General features: G+C 28.5%; 7 protein-coding genes across 9 annotated transcripts; 3 read left to right on the forward strand and 4 right to left on the reverse strand.

Annotated features, from left to right (window-relative positions):
- Positions 1-268: 268 nt before the first annotated feature.
- Positions 269-1,186, reverse strand: LOC111414013 (uncharacterized). Of its 2 annotated transcripts, none has more exons than XM_071199709.1 (3): positions 1,106-1,186; positions 761-945; positions 269-709 (listed from the first exon to the last, which is right to left on the reverse strand). In XM_071199709.1, the coding sequence occupies exons 2-3, from the start codon at positions 914-916 to the stop codon at positions 347-349; spliced, it is 519 nt and encodes a 172-aa protein (XP_071055810.1). In that variant the 5' UTR covers positions 917-945; positions 1,106-1,186; the 3' UTR covers positions 269-346. The 2 variants fall into 2 exon arrangements, with proteins under 2 accessions (XP_071055810.1, XP_022900927.2); XM_023045159.2 differs by lacking the exon at positions 1,106-1,186 and adding an exon at positions 1,005-1,086.
- On the forward strand, positions 1,044-5,910 carry LOC111414011 (FAST kinase domain-containing protein 1, mitochondrial). 2 transcript variants are annotated; one of them, XM_023045155.2, is made up of 5 exons: positions 1,044-3,166; positions 4,998-5,148; positions 5,199-5,334; positions 5,387-5,558; positions 5,609-5,910. In XM_023045155.2, exons 1-5 carry the CDS (start codon positions 1,044-1,046, stop codon positions 5,838-5,840), a joined length of 2,814 nt encoding a protein of 937 aa, XP_022900923.2. In that variant the 3' UTR covers positions 5,841-5,910. The 2 variants fall into 2 exon arrangements, with proteins under 2 accessions (XP_022900923.2, XP_022900925.2); XM_023045157.2 differs by having other exon boundaries at positions 5,211-5,334.
- Positions 5,911-5,984: 74 nt separating this feature from the next.
- Positions 5,985-7,319, forward strand: LOC111414012 (aldo-keto reductase family 1 member A1-like). Its single transcript, XM_023045158.2, has 4 exons — positions 5,985-6,122; positions 6,173-6,523; positions 6,576-6,823; positions 6,875-7,319. The coding sequence occupies exons 1-4, from the start codon at positions 6,060-6,062 to the stop codon at positions 7,137-7,139; spliced, it is 927 nt and encodes a 308-aa protein (XP_022900926.1). The 5' UTR covers positions 5,985-6,059; the 3' UTR covers positions 7,140-7,319.
- Positions 7,320-7,366: 47 nt separating this feature from the next.
- Positions 7,367-10,181, forward strand: LOC111414014 (protein SPT2 homolog). The gene is made up of 5 exons (XM_023045160.2): positions 7,367-7,540; positions 7,616-8,231; positions 8,292-8,984; positions 9,383-9,598; positions 9,704-10,181. Exons 1-5 carry the CDS (start codon positions 7,484-7,486, stop codon positions 9,790-9,792), a joined length of 1,671 nt encoding a protein of 556 aa, XP_022900928.2. The 5' UTR covers positions 7,367-7,483; the 3' UTR covers positions 9,793-10,181.
- Positions 10,182-13,356: 3,175 nt separating this feature from the next.
- LOC111414009 (RING finger protein 141-like) lies at positions 13,357-14,514 on the reverse strand. The gene is made up of 4 exons (XM_023045153.2): positions 14,249-14,514; positions 13,975-14,196; positions 13,762-13,920; positions 13,357-13,700 (listed from the first exon to the last, which is right to left on the reverse strand). Exons 1-4 carry the CDS (start codon positions 14,398-14,400, stop codon positions 13,559-13,561), a joined length of 675 nt encoding a protein of 224 aa, XP_022900921.1. The 5' UTR covers positions 14,401-14,514; the 3' UTR covers positions 13,357-13,558.
- Positions 14,515-14,612: 98 nt separating this feature from the next.
- Positions 14,613-19,800, reverse strand: LOC111414003 (sodium- and chloride-dependent glycine transporter 1-like). Its single transcript, XM_023045149.2, has 8 exons — positions 19,535-19,800; positions 19,372-19,486; positions 19,184-19,315; positions 18,651-18,945; positions 18,251-18,506; positions 15,223-15,891; positions 15,001-15,168; positions 14,613-14,950 (listed from the first exon to the last, which is right to left on the reverse strand). Exons 1-8 carry the CDS (start codon positions 19,643-19,645, stop codon positions 14,645-14,647), a joined length of 2,052 nt encoding a protein of 683 aa, XP_022900917.2. The 5' UTR covers positions 19,646-19,800; the 3' UTR covers positions 14,613-14,644.
- A 2,398-nt stretch (positions 19,801-22,198) lies between these two features.
- LOC111414016 (protein slit-like) lies at positions 22,199-24,230 on the reverse strand. The gene is made up of 2 exons (XM_023045162.2): positions 24,146-24,230; positions 22,199-23,494 (listed from the first exon to the last, which is right to left on the reverse strand). Exon 2 carries the CDS (start codon positions 23,490-23,492, stop codon positions 22,485-22,487), a length of 1,008 nt encoding a protein of 335 aa, XP_022900930.2. The 5' UTR covers positions 23,493-23,494; positions 24,146-24,230; the 3' UTR covers positions 22,199-22,484.
- Positions 24,231-26,252: the final 2,022 nt, after the last annotated feature.

Consider the following 26,252-nt stretch of genomic DNA (forward strand, 5'->3'; position numbering starts at 1 on the left):
AGTTAACCTAAAAATTAACATGTGACAGATGTCAAAATAAATTAACCTCAACGAAAAAATTCTAACCTTAATTTATCAAAGTGCAAAGACGAAAATAGTTTCAAAATGAAATTATCGAATATATTTAATTATTCGCGTCGAACGAAGAATTTGTATCAACATTTTACCTCTTTAGAACCTGACATAAAGATTCCTATTGGTGTGTTATAAGATGTGTCATTCTCAGTTTATGTCTCAAGGATTGGGAATATTTGTTAGAAAACTTCCGGGCTAGTAAATAATTTATTTATACAACCATTAAAAGTTATAATGGAGTATAATTAATAAATATAAATCATTTCAAAACTTACTTATTTTCTAATAAATCTCTATAAGCCCCTTTGAGCAAATCACCATCTTCAATCCCCAATTTCCCCATCAAATCGTTACAAATTAAATTTCCCTCTTCAAGGGATTGTTCCGGTTTCAAAACCACCTCTAATTCAACGAAATTCCCCAATTCATCAACACTATCTAAATGAATTCTAGTTTGTCCCACTAAATACAATTCTCGAGTTTTCTTAACCACTCCAAAAACACCCAAAGCATGAGATAAAACGATTTTTAAACCATCCACATTTTCAGCTTTAATATCACACTTTTCAAACGAAGATAATTTTGGACCTTCATCATCGGGGCGATTGTAAGAAATTATCTCAGCATCACCATTCTAAAATGTAATTTTAAAATAAAAATTCACCAAAAATTTGTTTATTTTAACCTGAAATTGTCGCAATTTTAATCTTCCTTGGGAAACTTTAAAAAACGTATCATGTTGATGTATTAAAACACCATCTGAATCGGTTAACTTTTTAATTTTTTCTTTTAAACCTTTTAAATCGCGTAATTTCGCTTTAATTTCCACGTTTCTTAACATTTTAATTAATTCCCGCGCAAAAAGTTAACCTAGAAATTAACATGTGACAGATGTCAAAATAAACTAACCTCAACGAAAAAATTCTAACCTTAATTTATCAAAGTGCAAAGATGAAAATAGTTTCAAAATGAAATTATCGAATATATTTAATTATTCGCGTCGAACGAAGTGTTTGTATCAACATTTTACCTCTTTAGAAGTTCCGAAGTTACAATTAATCCAAAAAAGGCACGTTTTCATCGATGGTCTTGTCACAAAGAGTAGTTTTGTAACTAATAAACTATCTTCAATCAATAATAATAATACAATTAGTAATAAACGATACACTCATGATGATTACGAGTTTGATTTCGAAACGGAATTAAAAATATCAAACGAAGTTTATGAAGAAATATATCAACAACCCGATTATGAGAGGCAAATTTTGTATCCCGATTTAAAGGATGAGTTAATGAAACAGATTAATGAATGTGCGTCGATTGGGGCTGCTTTAAGTATTGTAAAAAATGATAAAGATCAACTTATGGTGAGTCATTTAACTCAGTTGGTTGTAACGTTTTGGGATTTACAACGAATGTATCATCATGTTAATATCTCAAGAAATAATGCGTATGTGGATGAAACGATTTTTTTACAAATGAATAATGATTATACGAATTTGTTGTTTGAAAATGATGTTTTTAAAGAATTTGTGATGTTGATTAATGATAATAGGAGTAAGTTTAACGTGGAGCAGTTGAGTTATTTAGTTTATTTTTTGAATAAAATCGGTTTCTGCATTAAAAGCGAAATGTTTCAGAATTTAATTATTGAGTTTAATAAGAAGTTTTTTACCGAAAACTTTTCTATGGACAATTTATCAAGATTTATGTCTGGATTATATAAAAAGGATGATTTATCTTTTTATTATGCTACTCAACAATATATTCCTATTATTTATAAAGAAATTGATAACATTGTTACTGTTGATGACTTAGTAAATATAAATAAATGTTTAGCTACAATAGCAGTTCTTGTACCAAATGAAATTCTTTTAAAATACAAGAAAAAAGTGTATGAACTTATCATTAAAGGACATTTAAATCATAATAATTATAAATGTATCATTAGAACTGCAACATTTTTAAACTTTCCTTTCTGGAAACATGAAAATCTTCAATTATTAGTAGATTGTTTAAAATTGTTAAAAGGCCACGTGCATTTATTAAACGTCCAAGAATTATTAATGGTTTATGATGTTTTTAATAAATTACATGAACCCGGTGATATATTAAATGAACTACAAAGAACAGCGAGTAAATATTTACTACAACTAGAAGAAGATTTATCCCCACTCTTAGATATAAGATTAAGATTATTAGCCTGCGTTATGTATTTTACATCCCCATCTCAACGATTAAACATTCGCAAAACCATCCGAAAATACCTAGATTATGATTTAGATGGATGCACAATGTTGGAGTTACAAAAAATCATGTTAATCGCCAAATCGAACGATCTTAATTTATGTAAAACAGTTTGGAATAAAATTTTAATCTGTTTAGATGACGAAAATTTTGTCAAATCGAATTTATTAAGAGTTTGTCACAGTTATCTTAATTTTGAAGAAATAACCGATAATTTTCGACACGTTGAATGCGAAAGAAAACTTTTAAGTCTTTTAAAAACGGAATTTAACGAAGGATTAATCGGACATACACCTTGTTATTTTTCAAGTATCGCTTCGTTTCATTTAATTTACTGTCGTGACATTGAAATGATCAATAAAGTTATCGATCGCATGGAAGAATTTAAAGATCAATTTAACCCAATCGACTGTATAAATATTTCACAAAGCTTAGAATACGCTAAAGAAGAAAATGTATTGTTAACGAAACATTTAGTGGAAAGGATTAATAACGTTTTGGATCACGTTACAAATAATTTCAAGGAAAACGCTAATAGTTCGGAATCTATTTTACTGTTAAAAGCAGCTATGGCTCGAGAAAATATCCAAAATTATACTGATTTATGGAAAAAATTCGATGAAAATGTATCTTCACAAACTATTTTAGGACTATGTTATTGCTTATACACAACAGGTACTTTATTACCGAATATTATGGATATAATGACGGATTATGTTGTTAAAAATGGAATGAATCTTCTTGGATTCAACGTCGAAAGAATTTTGTTTTTATGTTATTTTTTAGGATATATTCCCAAGAATTCAGAAAAGTTTTTTGAGGCAACCACCAACGTTTTAATAAGGTAATTTTTTTTCAAATTTAAGAAATTTTAATATTAAGGGCTATGCCACCTATAAATTAAAAAAAAAATGTTGTTTCTTTTTGTTTAAAATGTATTTTAGACTGTGTATAATGAGAATCCATTGACAGAAAATAATTGCAATGAAAAATGTATTTAAAATGAAATCAGTTATAAAATTTAAAGGTTTTTTATGACATAATAAAAAAGTTTTATTGTGGACACCTGTATAGCATTGATCCCGTGGTTGCCTACTTTCAAAAGTCATTTTAAAGGATTTCTCATCATAACATTGCATTATTTGCCAAATTTTATTTTTAAGACAAACAATGTTGAAAATATTTAAGAGAATCTTAAGCATTTATGGGTTTAGACCAAAAATGTTTACACGAATCATCATTTTATTAAAATTATGCCACGACTTACAGAAACACCTGTATATATACATATAGGTATTTTGACATTAGTTTGACATCAGTTTGACATTAGTTAGACATTTAGTTTGCTTTTCGTACATTTTAACCGCGAAAGTTAAAAACGAGTAGTGTTTACGAAGTGCATAAAATATATTTGCAAGTATAGATGATAAAAAATAGTGGTGGAACGGATATCCGGTAACTATCCGGCCATTTTTTTAAAATCCGGTCGGATAGCGTATGGTTACCAAATATCCGGCTTTGACCGGATATTATCCCATTAACTGCCACGATCCGCATTTGGGGATTTTAAATTTTAACGTAACCACTTGATAAACTACAATTTAAAAAAAAATGGCAGTCAATGGGTTAAAAACATTGATATTACTATTACTTAGTACTCCACCATTCACAGGAATTTAGTATCTCTTTTAGGTGTTGGACACTGCAGATAATAATCAAGTTCAACTCCAATAGCACTTTTTTTATTGAATACAACTTTATTTATATCAGGTTTGTCTTTAGCAACCTCATTGTAACAATCAAAGTTACAATCAAAGCATTAAAAACAGGATCTTTTTTACTCCATGACCAATGAGAAGAAGAGAATAACCATCAGAAAGGACAAATGTGCAGGAATCGCTGATTAAAACGTCTCTTTCTAAAAATTACATTGTTCCAATTTGTGCGCACAACTCCCACAAAAATTTTTTTTTTATGAATTTGTATCTTACTCTAGGGAAGTACGTAGCCTTTTTTCCATATACTTAAACTTGTCTCTCTTACAACCATTTTTACAATAAGTTTTTATCAATAAATATGACATTTCAGGTAAAATCGGCACCATTTTGCCAAAAATGAACATTTTTTGAAAATTCTAGTTCCCTAGTTTTTGAGTTTAGAAAGTAATTGTTCTCGAAATTTGATTATTCGACTTCCAGTTTAGGAGAAATTCTGCACACCAATTGACCCATCACACGATTTGCAAGCTAAAGTCGGTTCATGACGCTTGTTTTCGAGCCAAAATGGCGGTTGACAACTTGTCACTGCATCTCACCACGTATTTACAAAAATATTGCCGTCTTGTTGCCTTTGGAATTGCAAAAATAGCAGTAACAAGGGCTCTTAAGAGTACCACGAGAAAAAAGAAAGGAGGTTTGGCGTAATGTTATCAATAGAACGACATAGTTTTAAATTTCCCGCTTGACTTTCAAGCCAAAATGGCGGCAAACCGCGGTGCTTTGTAAATCTAGGGACTTTATTGCAAGCTTAACATTGCCGACATCTAGCGGGTGTAATTTTAATTACTGTTAATAAATAAAATACGTTTTTAAAACTAAAAAAAACTGCTTATAAAAATCCCACAACCCGAATTAATATGAATTTAATTTTGTTTTATTAAATTTTATAATTTTTAGAGACCAAGAAAGATTGGGCGGACTCTCCTATTTACAAGCATGTTTAGCTTTAGCCTTTTTTAATGCTTTACCTCAATCATTTATCAAACAAATTTTTAACGAACAATTTTTAGAGAAAATCGATATCGAATTAGAAACTTGTTATTTTAAGGTGAGATTAACCCTTTTTATTAACAGTTATAATAATGTTCTAGTTCTTAGTCAAATTTTAAGGATACATACCCATTGAGAGTTCGACAGTGTATGATGCGATTAAATCGATCTGTTTGCCTTGATTATCCCGAAGCAAACGTCCCGTGGTTTCATCAAAAATACGTCCAATTAAGAAATGAGAAACGTAAAAAATTAAGTTTATTACAAACGCATGATTTAATGAATTAATTTTATAGGTGATAATGATCGTGTTTATCATAAAACCGTAATGGACAGCCTTTTTCAATTAGCGAATTACAAAGACATCATAAGCAGTAATGTTACACTTCCATATGGGTATAGAGCTGATTTTGTGGTGTATTTAGATAATAAAAGGCAATTAACAAACGTTGAAAACTCAACTACAAGGTATAAAGTTAATTTAAAATTAAGTTAAGTTAAAAAAAATTGTTTTTTAGAGTTGCAATTTTTATTTTACAACCTCGCGCTTATACCAAAGGCGTTGTTCAATTCCGAGGAAGCGCACAAATGAAGATTCGTCACTTAGAAATGTTAGGCTATAAAGTCGCAATTGTGAATCTCAACGAATGGAAGGCATTGATTTATGGAGAGGAAAGATTAGAGTATTTAAATGATGTGTTAGGTGTGAAAGACGTTGATTTAAATACAGGGTTTTTAACAAACAGGTGATGTTTAGAAAAAACGCTTAAAAATTAAAATTAAATGATTGTATAAATAAATAAAGACTGTTTAGATTAAATTTTTTATCATTAAAATGGTTTTATTTGTTGACCCTGAAAGATAAAGTGCTGAACTTTGTATGTAATGAACTGAATTGGATAACTATCTGATGTAATTTTGTGATTTGTAAGACATAGTGTAAAAAAGAAGTTTTTTTTTAAGTAAAATATGAAATATTTAAGTCTTTATTGCGGCAAAACAATGCCTGCTTTGGGATTAGGAACATGGCAGGTAATTTTTTAGTAATTTTAAATGTTAATTCATTAATAATTTATTTGTAGGCAACTGAAGATGTATTAGAAAAAGCGTTAAATTTAGCATTAAACATTGGATATCGCCATTTAGACACTGCTTTATTATATGATAATGAGAAAATAATAGGAAAAGTTTTAAACGAATGGTTATCAAGTGATAAAATAAATCGTAATGATTTATTTGTGACAACAAAATTGCCACCTATAGCTATGTACAAAGAAAAAGTGTTTAATTATTTTCAAAAATCTTTAACAAATTTGAATTTATCATACGTTGATCTTTATTTATTACATTCCCCATTGGGGATAAAAAATGTACCGCAAAATAAGGAAGATGTTGTCATGGATCCAAATGTTAATCATTTAGAAATATGGAAGGTGAAAATGTTTTTGATAAAAACTGTCGATTACTTATTTAGTTTATTTAAAGGAAATGGAAAAAATTTACGAGAAAGGTTTATCAAAATCGATTGGAGTATCCAATTTTAATAAAGAACAAATAATTAACATATTAAAAAATTGTAAAATACAACCGTCTTGTTTACAATTAGAACTTCATTTGTACCAACAACAAAAAGAATTGGTCGAATTTTGCAAAAGAAATAACATAGTTGTTGTTGCTTATTGCCCATTAGGATCACCGGGATTAAAAACTTATTATGAAGAAAATAACAAGAAGTAAAAAAATTATTTATTGTTCACCCAGTTTCATATTGTTGATTTTTTTAGGATCGAAATTCCAAATTTGTTCGAAAATGAAGCTGTTAAAGAAATGGCTTTGAAGTACAAGAAGTCTCCAGCTCAGATTTTATTAAGACATGCCATTGATAAAGGAATTGGAGCAATTCCAAAAAGCTCAAATGAAAATCGTTTGCAAGAAAACCTTGATATTTTCGATTTCTCTTTAGAAGAAAAAGATGTTATTGTGTTAAATGGCTTAGATATGGGAGAGAAAGGATCTTTAACAGAATGGGAACCTTGGGGGTGGTTATGAATAACTCAAAAATATTTTTTTATTGTGATGTATATGCAACCAAGTATACACATTAATATTATTATTACAATTTTATGTTTTGTGAATGTTAAATCAAAATTTCAAAGCAATTTGTTTATATTAAATAATATTTTTAATAATTTATAAAAATTTTAAATAAATTTTAATAATTAAAAAATCTAGGGATTTTCACCTTTGACATTTTATGACATTTACCCAACTTCATATTATTTCAGTCCTTCCTCACCAAGTTGACATGTACGACGTAGAAGGATCCTACTCCATCACATAAATCCAATTTTACGTTAAATTTTATTCTTTAAAACCTTACTTTGACCTCAATCATGGACTTTGGCGAAGTCCTACAAACAGCGAAACAAAATGGGTCCTCAAAACAGCAGGTATTGTCATTAATTGTACCCTTATCACTACCAGATTGGCTTCTAGAAATTTCATAATTACCGAATTTATTTTAGATTCAATATTACTCGACGAAATTCGCCCCGCCGAAAAAGGAACAACGCAACAAGACGGTGTCGGTGAATGTGCAAAAATTTTTAGCTAGAAAAGAGGCGGAAGAAAAGCAAAAAATGGAAGAAGCTCGTCGACGGAAAGAAAAATTATTGGAGTTACGTTCGCATGATAAAAAAGCAACAAGACGCGTTAGTGTAATGCTTAAAAGAACAAAATCTGCTAATAAAGCGGTTATTGAGGATGCTAAAGATGCGGATAACACCGCGGTGACTTTAGTGGGGCCCAGTCAGCCTGATGAAGACGATTACGGGTATGTTTCAAAAGAATCTGAAGCTTTGTATAATAAAATGATGGAAAAATATAATAAAATGCCGGAGGAGGATAAATTTGCGATGGGAAAACGAAAAGTTAGCACAAATTTAAGCAATACTAAAGAAAAAGTAATGGCTGCATTGGAAAGGGAGCGTTTAGAAGCTAGTTTACCACATAGGCGGAAAAGAAAACATCAATCAAGTGAATCCTTGGAACCTGAAAGAAGTGAAGTTTCTCCTAAATACGAAAATGAAAAGAAGAAAGAAAAAACTAAGTTTAAAGCTGCACCTCCTGTTAATTTTGATGGTAATTTTAATTTCCTTTTTTTAATAATTTTTTTATTTTATTAAATTAATGTTGTTTAAGATTTATTGAAATTGGCTGCCAAAAAACAACATGAACCAATAATAATAGAACCCAAAAAAGTAGAAGAAGAACGCCTCTTAACCAAAAAGCAGAAAAAAGAGATGGAAAAAGAAAAAGAATGGAGAGATAGAAAAGAATCTCGGGGAAAACCTCAACCTGAAAATCGAAATACTATCTTAAAACCGCCTCAAGCGGTCAATGGGGCTCCAACAAACGATATCAAAAACATAAAAAAACCAGAATTCAAAGTGCCTATTGCAAAACCATCGTTGCCTTCTTCAAATCCACCTAAAATCCAATCAGAAAAGAATCCTATAGCCAAAGATATTAATAAACGCGTTGAAAAGTTGCCTCAAAAAATTAATGATAAAGAACGAATTGAAAGAGAAAAGTTATTAATGAAAAATCCGAATTTACCAAGTCTTAATAGAAACGGCGAAAAAAAACCAATTCAAAGTTTAACAAATGGAAAACGAAAAGAATTAAATTCTAAAGATTTACAAAAACGCCCATTGGATGTTCGACCTCAAAAAATGCAAGATATTAAACCAAAAGAATTTCCTCCTAAAGATTTAAAACCTAAACAATTTCACCCTTCGGATTTAAAACCGAAACAATTCCCACCACCGGACGTTAAAAAGAAACAATTTCCATCGAAAGATGTTAAAAGAAAACCATTGGTTGTTAATAAAGGTGAGTTATTAACAAGGTTGCCAAGTCTCACGATTTATTGTGAGATCTCATGATATTACCTTTAATCTCACGATTTGACATGTACTTCTCACGATTTTATTACAAAAATAATATAATAATTAGTGTTAATAAAATCAAAGTAAAATCATAGCATTTTCAACTCGAATTGTAGGTTACTGTAAATTTCTCTATTAGTTACATGTATTCGCCGCTAGATGGCGCAAAGAAAGCACTTAAACTGTAATATTTTATTTCCTTTTAATTATATCACTTTAAACTGATTTCTAAACAAATTTCAACATCTCACGATTTTTTATGACATGGCTCACGACATTCTATGTGTATAACCCTGGTTATTAATAAAAATTAAAAAAATAAATACAAAAATTTTTTTTTAGGTCGGATTTTGGATGATGATGATGATTACGATTCAGAAATGGATGATTTTATTGATGATGGTCCAGATGAAGAGCAAGATTACTCGAGTATAATTGGACAGATTTTTGGTTATGATAAACGGAGATATAAACAATATGATGATGATGATGATACTGATAATATGGAAAGTACTTTTGCTCAGCAAATGCGAGAAGAATGTATAAGTACTAAAATCGGTGAGATTAATGCTAAAAATAAATAAATATTAATAATTTATAAATAATAATTAATATAAATAATATTAATATATAGATATTAATAAATTTTTATTAAATTATTAGGTATAAAAGAAGATTTAGAAGATATGCAACGTGAAGAAGAAGAAAAGAAATTGAAAGCTCAAAGGATGAAGAAATTAAGAAGAGTTTAGATTTACGTTTTCGTAAAATTTTTTTTTTAAATTTTTACAGAGTATTTTCAAGATTTTGTTTTTCTTTGTTCTGGGATAAGATTTAAATGTGATACCGGAGTATTTGTTAAGTTTAGAACGTTTAAACACTTTTTATGTATACATTTTTATATACAGGTGTAACAAATAACCTTTTTTTCACTCTGTATATTATTTTTATTGTGTTTTCCATATTACTGGAAAAGTTTAAACGAAATGAAAACAACACACAATTTAATAACTTATATTAATTAAATATTTCTTTTCTTTTTGTATATATATTATATAAATTCACCATTGTATAACAAGTATGGTATTTTTATTAAAAACTTATTGAAGGAATTAATAAAATAAAATTGGCTAGTGCAAAATTTTGGTTGCATTCTTCAAATCCATATTAAATTTAATCAAAAAGAATCCTATAGCCAAAGATATTAATAAACGCATTGAAAAATTGCTTCAAAAAATTTATGATAAAGAGTGAATTGAAAAAGAAAAGTTATTAATTGAAATTCCGAATTTACCAAGTCTTACTATAAAATCAAGAACTTAATCGAGTTTAGCTGTGCCTTTCTTAAGATGGCTAAACTCGAATATTTCTAGTTCAATAAAAATATACAACAATGTAGCGCTGAATAACCATTACATAAATTATACAGGCTGGTTCAGTTCTTGGGGAAACTTTACTAGGACACTACTACTATAATATTTCACTTTTTAGGTGCAAAAATGAAGAAATCATATTAGGAAATTTTTTACAAAATGTCTGAGTACACCACTCCATTAAGCGCCCTTTGAAATGGGAATATCTAATTTCATCAAAAATGGTTAGAAATTAAAATCGTTACAGATAATTGAAAAATATCATTTTTTATGAATTTATTTGATCCGATCCTAGTAAACCATGACAAAAAAGGCAATAAAATACAGACAATAATACAAAAACTATTTACATTTGCTACAGATGAAATTAATTGATCAAATATTATATTTTTCATTATCTGTAACGGTGTTAAGTTGTAACCATTTTTGATGAAATTTGGTATATGCCCATTTCAAACGGCGCTTAATGCAGTGGTGTACTCAGATTTTTTGTAAAAAATTTCCTAATATGATTTCTTAATTTTTAGCACCTAAAAAGTGAAATAGTAGGCCTTGATTTTTTTAAGAAAAACATGACTCTTTGTCCTAACGTACAGTTTTTTACTCTCTACAATTCAAAAAAAAATTATCGAAATCGGATAATAAATACAAATTTTACGAGGGTGTTCCGCTTTCACATGGGTCACACTGTATAAATAGTATAATAGGGTCGCAACACTTTTGTTTTCTAGCTATGAGCTATCAAAGTTGAGCCAAAAATTTACATTTTATCTTTTATTTCGGGTATATGTAAACCGCAGAATTAAAATTTTAAGAATTAAATTTTGTATGTAAAAACATGGGTTGTAAAGCTTATTCATTATTGGTACTTTTTTGTCTCTTTAGCTTTTTCCTTAAAGATAATAGTTTTAACGTAAAAAAATAAAATATGTTATATTGTACTGTAAAACGCTATTATTAAAAAAAAAATTTTTCTTTATAGCTGGCTATGGAAGTTGTGTACAGGCTGGTTTAAATTCGATGTCCGAATAGGCTATCTTGGAAACTATAAGAGTTAAAAAAAAAGTAGCTTACATGTCATGATCTCGTTTTTCGACAAACTGCTAATGCCAAAAACCTCAAACCGCTATCGTCTTTTATTTTTCCCCTAGAGGCCAAAATTAAAAATATCGTAAAACCAACAAGTGCAATTATCTTGGTTATTATTATAGGTGGAGTATTATAACTAAGACATTATATGGACACTTTTTTTACAAAGAATTTGATGACGTAGTCAAAAAAAATTTTTCGGTTTTATATTTTGAGATATGACAATTTTCGTTTGTTTTAAATGGAAACAACCACTGATTATTCGTTATTTTCTTCTGATTACAAAAATATGGGGTTAGATAGGTCTATTTCTTATTGTTTTAGAATAAAGCTAAAAATAAGCTTTTTTTTAGTGTTGTCAAAGAAATTAAATTTACAGTGTCCTGTAAATTACAATACTATAACTAAAAATGTATATAAAATTTACTTTATTTTCTAATATGTAACATTCTAACATGTTAAAGTTTTCGTAATTTTCGTAATCCATCTTAAAAAACAGGATTTTTAATTTGACACTTCAGAAAATTTTTGAATACAAACAAATGTTGCTATGTTTATTTGAATTAAAAAATATGTATATATACATATGGAACATACATTGATAGGATACAATTATTGATAACATACAATAATTTATTAAGTCATTTAATAATAATATTAAATATTAATAAAAAATGTGAAATAATGCAATCTATTCCAACTTTTGTGTAAAACAAATATAAATTAAATAGTTTTACAAATGTATTTGTTTCAAATATTAGAAATATGTTTTTTTAATTTTTAGTTATAATTTACAGAAAACTGTAAATTTAATTTGTTTGACTACACTAAAAAAAAGTTTATTTTTATTTATTTTATATTGTTTATTAATAAAAATATCCATGTCAAGTGGTATATCATTAGAATCGTTGAGAGGCTTTTTTTTTATAAAGTCATGGCTAACTATGGTTTCCATTAAAAAATTCTAACGAAAACTATTAAAGTTAGACATAATATATGACATACTTATCATTAATTAAAGGCAACTTGATGAGCAATTCAACTAGCACACAATACACAGGATGTTCCGTTTAAAAAACTTAAGAAAAAGCCATTTGAAAAACATCAAAAGTAGCTAAGCTTTATGATATTTATGCTTTTGCTGTAACTATTTCCCTAGACTACCAGAAAAACACTTCGTGACCTCAATTTATAATAATTATTTGCATGACAAGTTCAGCCTTGCTATTTGCGAGGAAAACATTAGAGTCGGGATCGGAATAGAAACATTCATCATGAATACATCTAGTACACATCGATTGCATAGCTTCTGCCGAGGATTCAACACTTTGTAACATTGATCCGCAATAATTATTTGCTTCTGCAAGGAAAATACTAAACGAATGGCGATTGGCGCAATTTAGCTAAAATTCTCGGTGTTGCAAAAAGAACAGCGTTTGGATGGGTAAAAAATCAAGAAGGAAAACCAAGAGGGGGGAAACGTAAAATACAAATTACAGATGAACATCGCCGTTTCTTTGAACATAAAATTGAGGAAAATCCTAAAATCACACTTAAGCAGTTGCAAGAACCAAGGAGTGTATTTGACAACACCTTGATGGCCTCATGTTTACATTAAAACAAATATGTTTTGATGTTGATTAATGCTAATTTGATTATGACAGTTACCAAATTGGTTTTATTTAATGCTATTTTGAATTTGATTAGTGCCAATTCGAACTTGAAAAGGTATAGTTCTAATTCAATAAACACATACAACACACTAGCACTAGAACTAACACTAGGCCTAGAACTAGAAACATTCTGGATTAGCTGTGCATCTCTTATTAAAGGAATTAATAAAATAAAAGTGGCTAGTGCAAAAAAGTATTTATTATTGTTCTTATTTTAATACAAGTCCCTAAAACTAATACAACATCAATAACAATTACAAATATCACAGGGATAAAGTTTATAGAAAGATAAATTTAAAAACATAATAAATCTATACACTTATAAAAATAAAATATTTAGTAGAATTTATTTCAAGTTACTTAACTTTATTATATTAAAATTATTACTTTGAAACAAGATTCATCAAAGTCTTTTTAATTTCTTCACTGATCTCCTCAGCCTTTGGTACTTCAGAAAGTACCCAAGTGTCATCAGTACTTTCTAAATTTTCTCTACAAATTGGACAAGTATCGTTTTTTTCATTCCTACAAAAAATAAACATAACCAATTTAATTCATTTAATCACTATAAATTTCAAATTCTCACCATTCTTCAATGCAATTTGAACAATAACTGTGTGTGCAAGGTAACAATACATCAATTTCTTTATCAAAACAGATACAACACAAATTTCTGCTGTCAAAACTGTTTTCTTCAATTTCGTTATTTACAAAATTAAAAACGGTTGATGCATTTAAACTAGATCTATAAAAACAAACTCTAAGAAAACGAACGAGACGATTTAATCGATTTCATTACGTTTTACAATCCTCAACGGCTGCAAATTGACACTTTAAAGTTTGAAAAACTTGTAAAAATTCTTTGAGGCTTAAAAGTCTGTACGTATTAACTTGATTCGTTGAAGGGTCGATTTTAATACAAGCAATTTGTACAAACGCCTTCCAGAGTATCGTTGAATCGGTGTTGCTTTTTACAGCAAATAAAAGTTGTTTTCCTTCCGAATCTAAATACTTACGCGATCTACAATTTTAATTAATTATTATTTCGAACGAATAAGATTTTTTTAGTTTACAATGTATTTAGTTCTCCGAGTTTTGCGGTAAACTCCTCATAAGAAATCGTAATTATTTCGTCGATAACAATCGGGGGCGATTCATCAACCAAAACTTTAGCAAAAGACGACGATACAAAATCGTGAACGTGATTTGATGTGTTTTGACCCATTTTGCACGAAATACGATTTAAATTAATAAATAGTTTTTAATAAATCACTAAAGTCTTTTATTTATGATTAATTTTTTGATAAACATCGGTAAACGTCACATTTAATATAACCTAAAATTTTAATGTCGGAATTAACTGTCAATTTTATTGGTGATAGCGCCATCTGTGAATTAAATATTTAATTTAAATTAAGTCAAAAAAATTTTTAAAAACTTTTAATTAATTCGGCAACTTTTTTATGATTTCATTTCTCTACATGTTTAGCTTTAGTAAATTGTTGAATTTCCCTTAAAATCATCTCTGTTTCTTCTGTAGCTTTTTGCGATTCAATTTTGGTTTGTAACTTTTCCAAATTGATGGTTCCGTAATGATTTATTTCTTCTAAACTGTTCTCGTGTAATAAACAATTATGGGCGCATTTAGTAAGTTTGGTTTGGTGGTAAATTTCATCCCTTTTAGAGTAATATTTTTTCCGAGCTTTTTTTGCCAAGACATCCAAAGGCCCCCAAGCTTTTGAAGGGGAAACGGCTTCAGTCATTTTTGCTAAACACTAAAAATAATTGTTATTTAATCTGTTTATTTCAAACATTGTTTACTTACTGACTGTTTTTTCTTTGGTTTTGACGAGGTGTAACATTGATACATCAGTATTAATATCATTGGGAGAATGAAAGCTATATTTTTAAGAAGCGCTAAATATGCTAATCGTGGTGTTAAGTTTTGAATTGTGTACGATTTAAAATAGAGTAACATATAAAGGAAGATGCACTAAAATAAATTGATTAAGTTAAATTATTTTATTTAAATTTGTTTAAAACTTACTAAAGCAGAACCAGCCGCAAATTTTAAAGCTGATATAAAATAGGGGCTTGGGTAATAATTGCAAAACTTGAAATCCTCAACAACTTTTTGAATCGTGTATATAAAAATTAAACCAATAACAACAGACAAAGTAGATATGATAATTAAAAATGCTTCGGTGAAATAATGAAAATGATAAAAAATAAACATCGCAAAATTGGTACAAAAGAAAAAATTGAAACAGAACGCTATAAAACACAGAATAGCGTAAAGAATTATTCGACAATTTCGTAAACGTCCAAAGTATTCAAGTAAAGCATTTACAATACTAATAAGGGTGTAAATTACGACGTGGAAGGCGGTATAACTTAAAGAAAAGTACCAGAAAAGGTTTAAATAAACACCAAATTCTGTTCGATACAAAACGTCCGGAAGAAAAGCAAAAACAATATCATAACCCGTCACTAAAAGGCACTCTTTATCTGTGTATTTATAGTGGTCAAAAACTAATTGGGAACATCTCCTACTGAGGAATATTACTAATAAAAACACCGAGGTTTTTAATGATCCCAAAACACAACCGGCAATATTTACTGAAAGAGATTTCGGTTTCATCTTTCCAGCCCAAATAACATCGGAGATTATAAAAATATCGGTTGCGTGTAAATAGATATAAACCCAATTATTGAACTAAAAAGATAATAAATTTAATAATAAAAGTAATATAACGTAAAACCTGGATATAACGGACTGAAGTAATATGGGGAATTTAGCCTTTAAACTGTTTGCTATGCGTCTGAGAGCAAAAGTCAAAGAGAGCAATATTGTTAAGAATAAAATTTGCCACAACTTTTGTTCTGAAAGTTTTTTTGGAGCATGCTTCGAATCCCAAGTGTTACCATTAACTTGTGAAAGTACGAATTTTACAAATTTTCACATATTCGTATTTTTCTCGATATTTTCGCATCTGAGAGCAAAAATGAAAGAGAGCAATATTGGTAAGAATAAAATTTGCTATAACTTTTGTTTTAAAAGTTTTTCTGTAATGTGCTCCGAATCTCGAGTGTTACCATTAACTTGTAAAACTACGAATTTATCGAATTTTCACATATTCGTATTTTTCCCGGTATTTTCGCATCTGAGAGCAAAAGTGAAAGAGAGCAATATTGTTAAGAATAAAGTTTGCTACAACTTTTGTACTGAAAGTTTTTTTGTAATATTCTTCGAATCCCAAGTATTACCATTAACTTGTAAAAACTATGAATTTATCAAATTTTCACATATTCGTATTTTTCTCGATATTCTCGCATCTGAGAGCAAAAGGGAAAGAGGGCAATATTGTTAAGAATAAAGTTTGCTACAACTTTTGTACTGAAAGTTTTTTTGTAATATTCTTCGAATCCCAAGTATTACCATTAACTTGTAAAAACGATGAATTTATCAAATTTTCACATATTCGTATTTTTCTCGATATTCTCGCATCTGAGAGCAAAAGTGAAAGAGAGCAATATTGTTAAGAACAAAGTTTGCTACAACTTTTGTACTGAAAGTTTTTTTGTAATATTCTTCGAATCCCAAGTATTACCATTAACTTGTAAAAACTATGAATTTATCAAATTTTCACATATTCGTATTTTTCTCGATATTCTCGCATCTGAGAGCAAAAGTGGAAGAGAGCAATATTGCTAAGAATAAAATTTGCTATAAGTTTTGTTCTGAAAGCTTTTTTGTAACTTGGTTAAAATTCGAAATGTTACCATTAATTTGTAAAACTGCGAAATTCATCAAATTCTCATATTTTCGTACTTTTCTCGATATTTTGGCATGTGGGACCAAAAGTGAAAGAGAGCAATATTCTTAAGGATAACATTTGCTACAACTTTTGTTTTAAAAGTTTTTTTGTAATATGCTCCGAATTCCAAATGTTACCATTAACTTGTAAAACTACGAATTTATCAAATTTTCACATATACGTATTTTTCTCGATATTTTCGCATCTGAGAGCAAAAGTGAAAGAGAGCAATATTATTAAGAATAAAATTTGCTACAACTTTTGATCTAATAGTTCTTTTGTAATATGCCCCGAATTCCAAATGTTACCATTAACTTGTAAAACTACGAATTTATCAAATTTTCACATATTCGTATTTTTCTTGATATTTTGACACCTGAGAGCAAAAGTGAAAGAGAGCAATATTGTTAAGAATAAAGTTTGCTACAACTTTTGTACTGAAAGTTCTTTTCTAATATGCTCCGAATTCCAAATGTTACCATTAGCAACTTATAAAGCTATAAATTCATCAAATTTTCATATTTTCGTATTTTTCTCGATATTTTCAAATCTGAGAGCAAATATGAAAGAGAGCAATATTGTTAAGAATAAAATTTGCTACAACTATTGTACTGAAAGTTCTTTTCTAATATGCTCCGAATTCCAAATGTTACCATTAGCAACTTATAAAGCTATAAATTCATCAAAATTTCATATTTTCGTATTTTTCGCGATATTTTCAAATCTGAGAGCAAATATGAAAGAGAGCAATATTGTTAAGAATAAAATTTGCTACAACTTTTGTTCTAAAAGTTCTTTTGTAATATGCTCCGAATTCCAAATGTTACCATTAACTTGTAAAACTACGAATTTATCAAATTTTCACATATTCGTATTTTTCTTGATATTTTGACATCTGAGAGCAAAAGTGAAAGAGAGCAATATTGTTAAGAATAAAGTTTGCTACAACTTTTGTACTGAAAGTTCTTTTCTAATATGCTCCGAATTCCAAATGTTACCATTAGCAACTTATAAAGCTATAAATTCATCAAATTTTCATATTTTCGTATTTTTCTCGATATTTTCAAATCTGAGAGCAAATATGAAAGAGAGCAATATTGTTAAGAACAAAATTTGCTACTACTTTTGTGCTGAAAGTTTTTTGTAATATTTCCTGAATCCCGGAATAGATAATACTAATAGTATGAGTATATAGGAAATCCTTCCTAACGAGGTCCGTTATATCAAGGTTTTACTATAACACTATTTTAATCTTACGTTCATTGTTGATGTTGATGTCACCATACTATAATCATTTGTAATCTCAAAATTACTAAACATCGCAATAACAATGATAAAAAGCATAGCAAAATCGCAAAAGAACTGAATTTTCTGTAACGTCGTTTTTATTCTTCTTGCACCGAGGATACAGATAAAAAAAGTTGCTAACCAAGTAAAAAACGCCGTCAAAACTAAGCTGTAATTAACGGATATTTCGTTATCATGCAAAGGGTCGTATTGTAGTATGTGATATCTAAAACGAGGCATTTTTAATTTTATTTTAACCAATTAATTCATATATGAGTTTAAGTATTGCATGAAATTTTTGGTGGAGGAGCCGGGTTAATAATAAACTCAATTTCCTGCAATAGTTACGTGCATAAGTTGAAATAAAAACCTGAAATGGTGTTGAGTCGAAAAAAAAACTTTTTTAGCAGTTAAATTTGTGCTTCTAAAAGCTGTTAATAAATCAAATTGACCACTCTCCGAGAATTGTTTGCAGTGTAACGTGTTATTGACTTTGGGGAACATCGGTAAACACGTGCTTTTATCGGCGAAAGCACAACTTTGAATCGATTTTGTAATATCGGGGTGCATAAGGATGTCTAGTGCGCATTCTGTAGCAACAGCACTGAAAAGAATTAAATGAAGACAGTAGAGGAATCTTGCTAATAAGATTGCGTATCCAATTCCTAGAAAAAAATAATAATTAAATTAATGTATTTTAATAAATGAAACGTAAAAGAGTAAATAAAATAAGGATAAAGCAACACTACCATTAAATTCATGGAATTTTATTTACATTTTGATGTTAGTATTAAAAATAGAGAAAAATATAATTCAAAAAATTGATAAGATTAATTGGTATGTTGTAAAATCAAAGTGTAAATGTAAGAGAGTATTGATTGGGAGGAGAAGAATTAAAATTACCTCTAAAAATAGGAATACAATCCCAAAACTTTAAAAATCCTTTCCCGGAGTAACTACTCATAAAAACCAATAAAATTAGTAAAGGAACTCCAATAACCAGTTGTAAGAAAAAAACTGATATAAAAACTGTCACTGAAACAAACATAATTACAAATATGTCTTAATTTTTTATAAAATTGAGTTGTTACTTCCAGGTAGAAGTTTTAATATCTCCATTAATTGAATTGTGTAGTACATATTCGTTTGGTAACATAACGAAATCGTAAAATATTCCCTATAAGTTAACACAGCAAGATTTATTTCCTAAAATAAGTTAAAAAAGTGTTAAATTTAAGATTGCATTAAATTTACCTCTTCGATTTGACTCCCAACAATCGATTGAATAAACAATTTCTTTTTAATATTGTAAAGAGGTACTTTCGATAACCGAGTTGGAAACCAAACTCTTTTTAAATCTGGCATTTGTACGATTTGACTTTTATTTTAACCCTTTGTGTCCCAAGAAAACTAATTTAAAAATTCCTGGAAACCGTATTTATTGAAATTAAGGAATGAGACTTGTTCTAAGTTAAAGCTCAAAGCTTTCTCTTTAAAATGATGTATAATAATTGTTGGGTTGGATTGGAAAAATATTGAGAAAAAATATTTTGAAATAAAACTTACATTTTCGTATAACCTAAAAGTGTCAAAAAAGATGCTAATTTAAAAATTCCTGGAAGCCGTATTTATTGAAATTAAGGAATGAGACTTGTTCTAAATTAAAGCTCAAAGCTTTCTCTTTAAAATGATGTATAATAATTGTTGGGTTGGATTGGAAAAATATTGAGAAAAAAATTTTGAAATGAAACTTACATTTTCGTATAACCTAAAAGTGTCAAAAAAGATGCTAATTTAAAAATTCCTGGAAGCCGTATTTATTGAAATTAAGGAATGAGACTTGATTTAAATTAAAGCTCAAAGCTTTCTCTTTAAGATGATGTATAATAATTGTTGGGCTGGATTAGAAAAATATTGAGAAAAAAAGTGTTGAAAGAAAACTTACATTTTCGTATAACCTAAAAGTGTCAAAAAAGATGCTAATTTAAAAATTCCTGGAAGCCGCATTTATTGAAATTAAGGAATGAGACTTGATTTAAATTAAAGCTCAAAGCTTTCTCTTTAAAATCATGTATTATAATTGTTGGGTTGGATTGGAAAGATATTGAGAAAAAAAATGTTGAAACAAAACTTACATTTTCGTATAACCTAAAAGTGTCAAAAAAGATGCTAATTTAAAAATTCCTGGAAGCCGCATTTATTGAAATTAAGGAATGAGACTTGATTTAAATTAAAGCTCAAAGCTTTCTCTTTAAGATGATGTATAATAATTGTTGGGCTGGATTAGAAAAATATTGAGAAAAAAAGTGTTGAAAGAAAACTTACATTTTCGTATAACCTAAAAGTGTCAAAAAAGATGCTAATTTAAAAATTCCTGGATGCCGTATTTATTGAAATTAAGGAATGAGACTTATTCTAAGTTAAAGCTCAAAGCTTTCTCTTTAAAATGATGTATAATAATTGTTGGGTTGGATTGGAAAAATATTGAGAAAAAAAATGTTGAAACAAAACTTACATTTTCGTATAACCTAAAAGTGTCAAAAAAGATGCTAATTTAAAAATTCCTGGAAGCCGTATTTATTGAAATTAAGGAATGAGACTTATTCTAAATTAAAGCTCAAAGCTTTCTCTTTAAAATCATGTATTATAATTGTTGGGTTGGATTGGAAAAATATTGAGAAAAAAAATGTTGAAACAAAACTTACATTTTCGTATAACCTAAAAGTGTCAAAAAAGATACTAATTTAAAAATTCCTGGATGCCATATTTATTGAAATTAAGGAATAAAACCGATTTTAAACAAAAGCTCAAAGCTTTCTCTTTAAAATGATGTATAATAATTGTTGGGTTGGATTGGAAAAATATTGAGAAAAAAAAAAGTTGAAATAAAACGTACATTTTCGTATAACCTAAAAGTGTCAAAAAAGATGCTAATTTAAAAATTCCTGGAAGCCGTATTTCTTGAAATTAAGGAATGACACTTGTTCTAAATTAAAGCTCAAAGCTTTCTCTTTAAAATAATGTATAATAATTGTTGAGTTAGATTGGAAAGATATTGAGAAAAAAAATGTTGAAACAAAACTTACATTTTCGTATAACCTAAAAGTGTCAAAAAAGATGCTAATTTAAAAATTCCTGGAAGCCGCATTTATTGAAATTAAGGAATGAGACTTGATTTAAATTAAAGCTCAAAGCTTTCTCTTTAAGATGATGTATAATAATTGTTGGGCTGGATTAGAAAAATATTGAGAAAAAAAGTGTTGAAAGAAAACTTACATTTTCGTATAATCTAAAAGTGTCAAAAAAGATGCTAATTTAAAAATTTCTGGAAGCCACATTTATTGAAATTAAGGAATGAGACTTGTTCTAAATTAAAGCTCAAAGCTTTCTCTTTAAAGTGATGTATAATAATTGTTGGGTTGGATTAGAAAAATATTGGGAAAAAAAGTGTTGAAAGAAAACTTACATTTTCGTATAACCTAAAAGTGTCAAAAAAAATACTAATTTAAAAATTCCTGGAAGCCGTATTTATTGAAATTAAAGAATGAGACTTGTTCTAAATTAAAGCTCAAAGCTTTCTCTTTAAAATGATGTATAATAATAGTTGAGTTGGATTAGAAAAATATTGGGAAAAAAAGTGTTGAAAGAAAACTTACATTTTCGTATAATCTAAAAGTGTCAAAAAAGATACTAATTTAAAAATTCCTGGAAGCCGTATTTATTGAAATTAAAGAATGAGACTTGTTCTAAATTAAAGCTCAAAGCTTTCTCTTTAAAATGATGTATAATAATAGTTGAGTTGGATTGGAAAAATATTGAGAAAAAAATGTTGAAACAAAACTTACATTTTCGTATAACCTAAAAGTGTCAAAAAAGATACTAATTTAAAAATTCCTGATTTGATTGAAAAACAACAAATTGAATAAAAATTATTATTATTATTACGTATTACAAATTAAAATCTATTTGTACAATAGAAACGCGTATTCCACGTGTAAATCGTCACGATATAGATAAAATATTTATAGTAATATATCTTAGCATCAACAAGATAAATCCGCAAGGGCAGAAGCACGAGTGAATTATTATTTTTATTTTTAAGCATTTTTTCGAGCACCATAACGCACTAAATATAAAACGTCTTCAAGTTTTTACACTTTCACCAAAAATGTTTTATTTAAAGTCTTATTTTTTTAAATGTAAACTATGACAAAGAATCGGATCGATAAATTCCTCTTCTTCGAATTTGTCTTATCCTTTTATCCATGATCGTTGATATTAAGATACCCAGTGAAATTCCAACGAAAAAAATAACAACGATTAAAATTTTCATCGTTAAAGATGTAACTGAAACTAAAACATCCTTTTCTTTCCTTAATTCTTGATAATAAATTTTTTCCATTTTTAAAATTTCCTCCAACGATTTAATCCCATTTATTAAAGAGTCGTTGTTGTGTTTTTCGCAGTTTAATCGTTTCGAAATTGGGCCATTTTTACCATAAATCGCTTCGATTCGATTTTCGCGATAACAATTAATATCGTTATCAATTTTAAATAGATTTTCTTCGGTTAATTTTTTAAACATCTTAATCGTTTCGCAATTACAAGCCCAGCTGTTAAAGTTTAAATTAACGGAAGAAAACGATTTCGGCAATTTAAAAATCTCCGGATTTACATGAATCAAATTGTTCGCGTTTAAACTTAACGTTTTTAAATTTGGTAATCCCACAATGTTCTCTTCGGTGAAATAAGAAATTTTGGTCCAAGATAAATCTAAATTCTCCAAACTCGATGAATACAAAGAGGGTGTTCTTGAGCTGAATAAATTGTTGGATAAATTTAGTGTTATTATTTTTTTGTTTGTTGAAATTAGCTCATCGGGGACTTCTTCTAAAATGTTTTTGGATAAATCCAACGATTCTAGTTGAATTAAATTTTCGAATGTGTTATCTTCGACGTAAACGATGTTGTTGAAGTTTAAACGTAGTTGTTTTAAATTTGTGAAGTTATAAAAATTCGCTTTATATAACTCTTCAATTTCGTTGTCGCAAAAATCGAGAATTTCTATATTTCCGGTGTTTTGAAACATTGGGATTTTGTTTAAATCGTTTCCCGAACAATTTATTTCGCGCGATGTTAATTTGCATCTTTGAGCTATTATTGGACTCAAAAAGGTGAGAAGGAGGATGTGGTAAAGTTTTATTCGCCCCATAACTAAAAAAATAATATGAAACTAAATTAGTCGTAGAACTTAACGAAATATAACTTAATACTAAATAAAAATTGTTTTAGCGGTGAAAGTTGCTCGATTAGTTAATTTTTGAACTTAATATCTTTTTAATTAGATTAGTTTTTTATAAAAAGAGAAAGTGTTTATTTTCTAAACAAATGTTACGTATTATCTACGTAATATTGCACCGATTAATCTAACTTGTTTAGATAAAATTACTCAAACAATATTGTAAATACAAATTGATTTGTTTAAATACGAATTAATCCTAAAAAAATCTCGAAATATGACAACGACACAAAAATTTATTAAGTTTTTTATCGAAATAATGAATAAACATTGATGTCGATGATCTGTCTTTTTTAACTAAGCCGATTTCAAAACACTCGAGTTCGACATAAATAAGATACATTCTTATAGATATATTCAAGTGGACGCTTACATTGAAATTAAAAATAATGTTAAAAAGAACATGTGATTAAAACAAATTTTTGTGGTGAAACACGATTTAATAAAGGATGTCGTAAAAATTCCTTACATATTTTTCATAAAAAAAACGATTTTATCTTTGTTGTGATTACTTTTATTTTAAAAAGTTTATTCCGTTTAAACAAATTATTATTTTTTTAACTTACCGGTTTAATTCACGTTTTTCAAATGTGAAAAAAAAATCAAAACTGTTGTATCATTTAATGTGTCGCCTCACAGACTGAAATTATAAGAATCTCTGTTTCTTATCTCTGCGCTTATCACATTTTTCAATATTCGATATCTATTAAGGTAGTAGTACAAACAGGTTAATATAGGCAGGACGAGACGTGTATTTACACGTTTTTTAAACATTCTTTAAAAGATTTGAATGCACTAACTATATATATAATTACAAATTTTTTTTTAAGAGGGAATAAGATGCACTTTATCAGAAATGGTGATTACACCAGGAAATGTCTCATATAGGAGGAATTAAAAATAATGATAGTTTATCTCCAAAAAATTTTATATTTTAAATTCATCTCTAATCGAATCGCATAACATATCTTAGTGTTATCAAACGGTAAATATTTCGTAACGGTTTTAAGTACATATAGAGAGAATTTTTCTTAATGGCAAATCTACGCTGTTAGGTTCCTTTAAGTACATTTGTCTTATGTATAAGGTGTTTCAAAAATAGTGGATCAAACAAAAGATAAAATAACAATTCTTTTTTATTAGGAAAGAAGTTGACGAGAACTTTGTATAACTGAAATCATCATGTTGCAAAAGGATTTTAATTATTATTAGATAAGTGCAGAAATGTTAGGAAATTTATTTTTAAAGAGGCGCAAAGCGGATATAAAGAAACATCAAATTAACAAACCATCACGAATTAGCAAGTCCTGTTCATTTTATTGTTAGCAAGTATTGGGATCAATATCAGGCAGATCGACTTGGAAAAAATTTTACAAAATTATTAAAACTACTGACTTGTTTGAATTAGAACGTAAAATGTTTCATGTTTTGTTTGAAATAACTTATGATTATCAAAACATGACTTTACTATACAGTTAGGTGATGATATTGATGGAGTTTTGGTGATACGGATTATTTACTATCTGAAATTGTATTGTACCACCAAATATTGTACCAATGATAACAGAGCATGCAACCACGTAACATAAGACTTGTAATCAAAATCACGAAAAAAGAAACGATCTGCTAACTTTAAAATCCAAATTACTGCTTTGACGTAAGGGACTTGGTTCAAAATCATTTTCAGGTGACGATATAAAACAACGCATTCAGTAAGAATCCCAGTAAGTAAGTAAGTTGCGCCACATCACATGCTTAATAACAAGTAGATAATTAGTTCATCTATTCACCCTACAAGTTTGGACTTTATCAATCCCTCATTCTATTAGCAGGATATAGTTGTCTCAGTATCAAGTCTTCTGTAACTTCTGTCTAGCTTTCTGGCAGCAATATTTAATGGTTTCCATGCAGTAGCCAGTCTTCTGCTAGCAGTATCTAGTCTTCTGTAAGTAATATATAGTTTTCTGGCAACAAAATCTAATGGTTTATTATCAATCAAGTAGTCTTTTGCAAGCAATATAATAAAACAAAGGTTCCTTAATCCTAACATTGATATTCGTTCTCTCGTCTGAATGGAGAAGAACTTTGCGTTAGGTTGTGTCTTTTTTTCTATACTATGATGAGGATGTTTTGCACATGTCTGCAAAACCGTTGATCCTCTTAAGGCTTAGTTAATGTAACCCGGATGTCTTTTTGGGCACACTCAATGCTATCCTAAGGGAATTGGACAAAAATTGATGTTTGTAAACAAGAAAAAAGAAAGTCGCCAACCACGTATTTACTACGACTGAATAACTATTAATACAACCTTGTTCTAATACGAATAACGTACCTGAAAAGAATCTTTTTTGGTGTTTCATGTCTTGCTGAAAAGTCACTCCTCTTCATTATTGAAATCATCTCTTCACTCAGCGATTAATTTCGTTTCTGAAGCACTTGAAATTTTTATACTCATATTTCGAGAACTGGATTTTATACGAATTTTTAAAACTTAATCGGCTAAAATTTCAAAATTTGAAAAAATTGTCGATCATTTCAAATATTTATTTTTCAAAAACTTTTTCAAAACGGCTTGTTGCATTAAAAAGAGAATATTTTAATTAATAATAGTTAATATTTCCACAAGGATCCTTCAAGAAATAAATTTTATAGCGAAGTTTGAAAGTTATCGAT

The sequence above is a fragment of the Onthophagus taurus genome, chromosome 11 (assembly GCF_036711975.1).
Source record: "Onthophagus taurus isolate NC chromosome 11, IU_Otau_3.0, whole genome shotgun sequence".
Classification (NCBI taxonomy): domain Eukaryota; kingdom Metazoa; phylum Arthropoda; class Insecta; order Coleoptera; family Scarabaeidae; genus Onthophagus; species Onthophagus taurus.

Bases quoted from the DNA above. Each gene is read 5' to 3' on its own strand.
- LOC111414009 (XM_023045153.2), bottom strand. From the start codon at position 14,400: ATGGGTCAAAACACATCAAATCACGTTCACGATTTTGTATCGTCGTCT. The intron at 14,197-14,248 runs GTAAACTAAAAA...TTAAAATTGTAG, and splicing joins CTCGGAGAACTAAATACATT to ATCGCGTAAGTATTTAGATT. The intron at 13,921-13,974 runs GTAATGAAATCG...TTGTTTTTATAG, and splicing joins GCCGTTGAGGATTGTAAAAC to ATCTAGTTTAAATGCATCAA.
- LOC111414011 (XM_023045155.2), top strand. From the start codon at position 1,044: ATGAAATTATCGAATATATTTAATTATTCGCGTCGAACGAAGTGTTTG. The intron at 5,149-5,198 runs GTGAGATTAACC...TCTAGTTCTTAG, and splicing joins TAGAAACTTGTTATTTTAAG to TCAAATTTTAAGGATACATA. The intron at 5,335-5,386 runs GTAAAAAATTAA...TTAATTTTATAG, and splicing joins CCAATTAAGAAATGAGAAAC to GTGATAATGATCGTGTTTAT.
- LOC111414012 (XM_023045158.2), top strand. From the start codon at position 6,060: ATGAAATATTTAAGTCTTTATTGCGGCAAAACAATGCCTGCTTTGGGA. The intron at 6,524-6,575 runs GTGAAAATGTTT...GTTTATTTAAAG, and splicing joins ATCATTTAGAAATATGGAAG to GAAATGGAAAAAATTTACGA. The intron at 6,824-6,874 runs GTAAAAAAATTA...TGATTTTTTTAG, and splicing joins TATGAAGAAAATAACAAGAA to GATCGAAATTCCAAATTTGT.
- LOC111414016 (XM_023045162.2), bottom strand. From the start codon at position 23,492: ATGGGGCGAATAAAACTTTACCACATCCTCCTTCTCACCTTTTTGAGT.
- LOC111414003 (XM_023045149.2), bottom strand. From the start codon at position 19,645: ATGCCAGATTTAAAAAGAGTTTGGTTTCCAACTCGGTTATCGAAAGTA. The intron at 18,507-18,650 runs GTTTTTATTTCA...GCCTCGTTTTAG, and splicing joins TCGACTCAACACCATTTCAG to ATATCACATACTACAATACG. The intron at 15,169-15,222 runs GTAAGTTTTAAA...AATTTATTTTAG, and splicing joins TTGCGGCTGGTTCTGCTTTA to TGCATCTTCCTTTATATGTT.
- LOC111414014 (XM_023045160.2), top strand. From the start codon at position 7,484: ATGGACTTTGGCGAAGTCCTACAAACAGCGAAACAAAATGGGTCCTCA. The intron at 8,232-8,291 runs GTAATTTTAATT...ATGTTGTTTAAG, and splicing joins ACCTCCTGTTAATTTTGATG to ATTTATTGAAATTGGCTGCC. The intron at 9,599-9,703 runs GTGAGATTAATG...TTAAATTATTAG, and splicing joins ATGTATAAGTACTAAAATCG to GTATAAAAGAAGATTTAGAA.
- LOC111414013 (XM_071199709.1), bottom strand. From the start codon at position 916: ATGTTAAGAAACGTGGAAATTAAAGCGAAATTACGCGATTTAAAAGGT. The intron at 710-760 runs GTTAAAATAAAC...ATTACATTTTAG, and splicing joins TAAAATTGCGACAATTTCAG to AATGGTGATGCTGAGATAAT.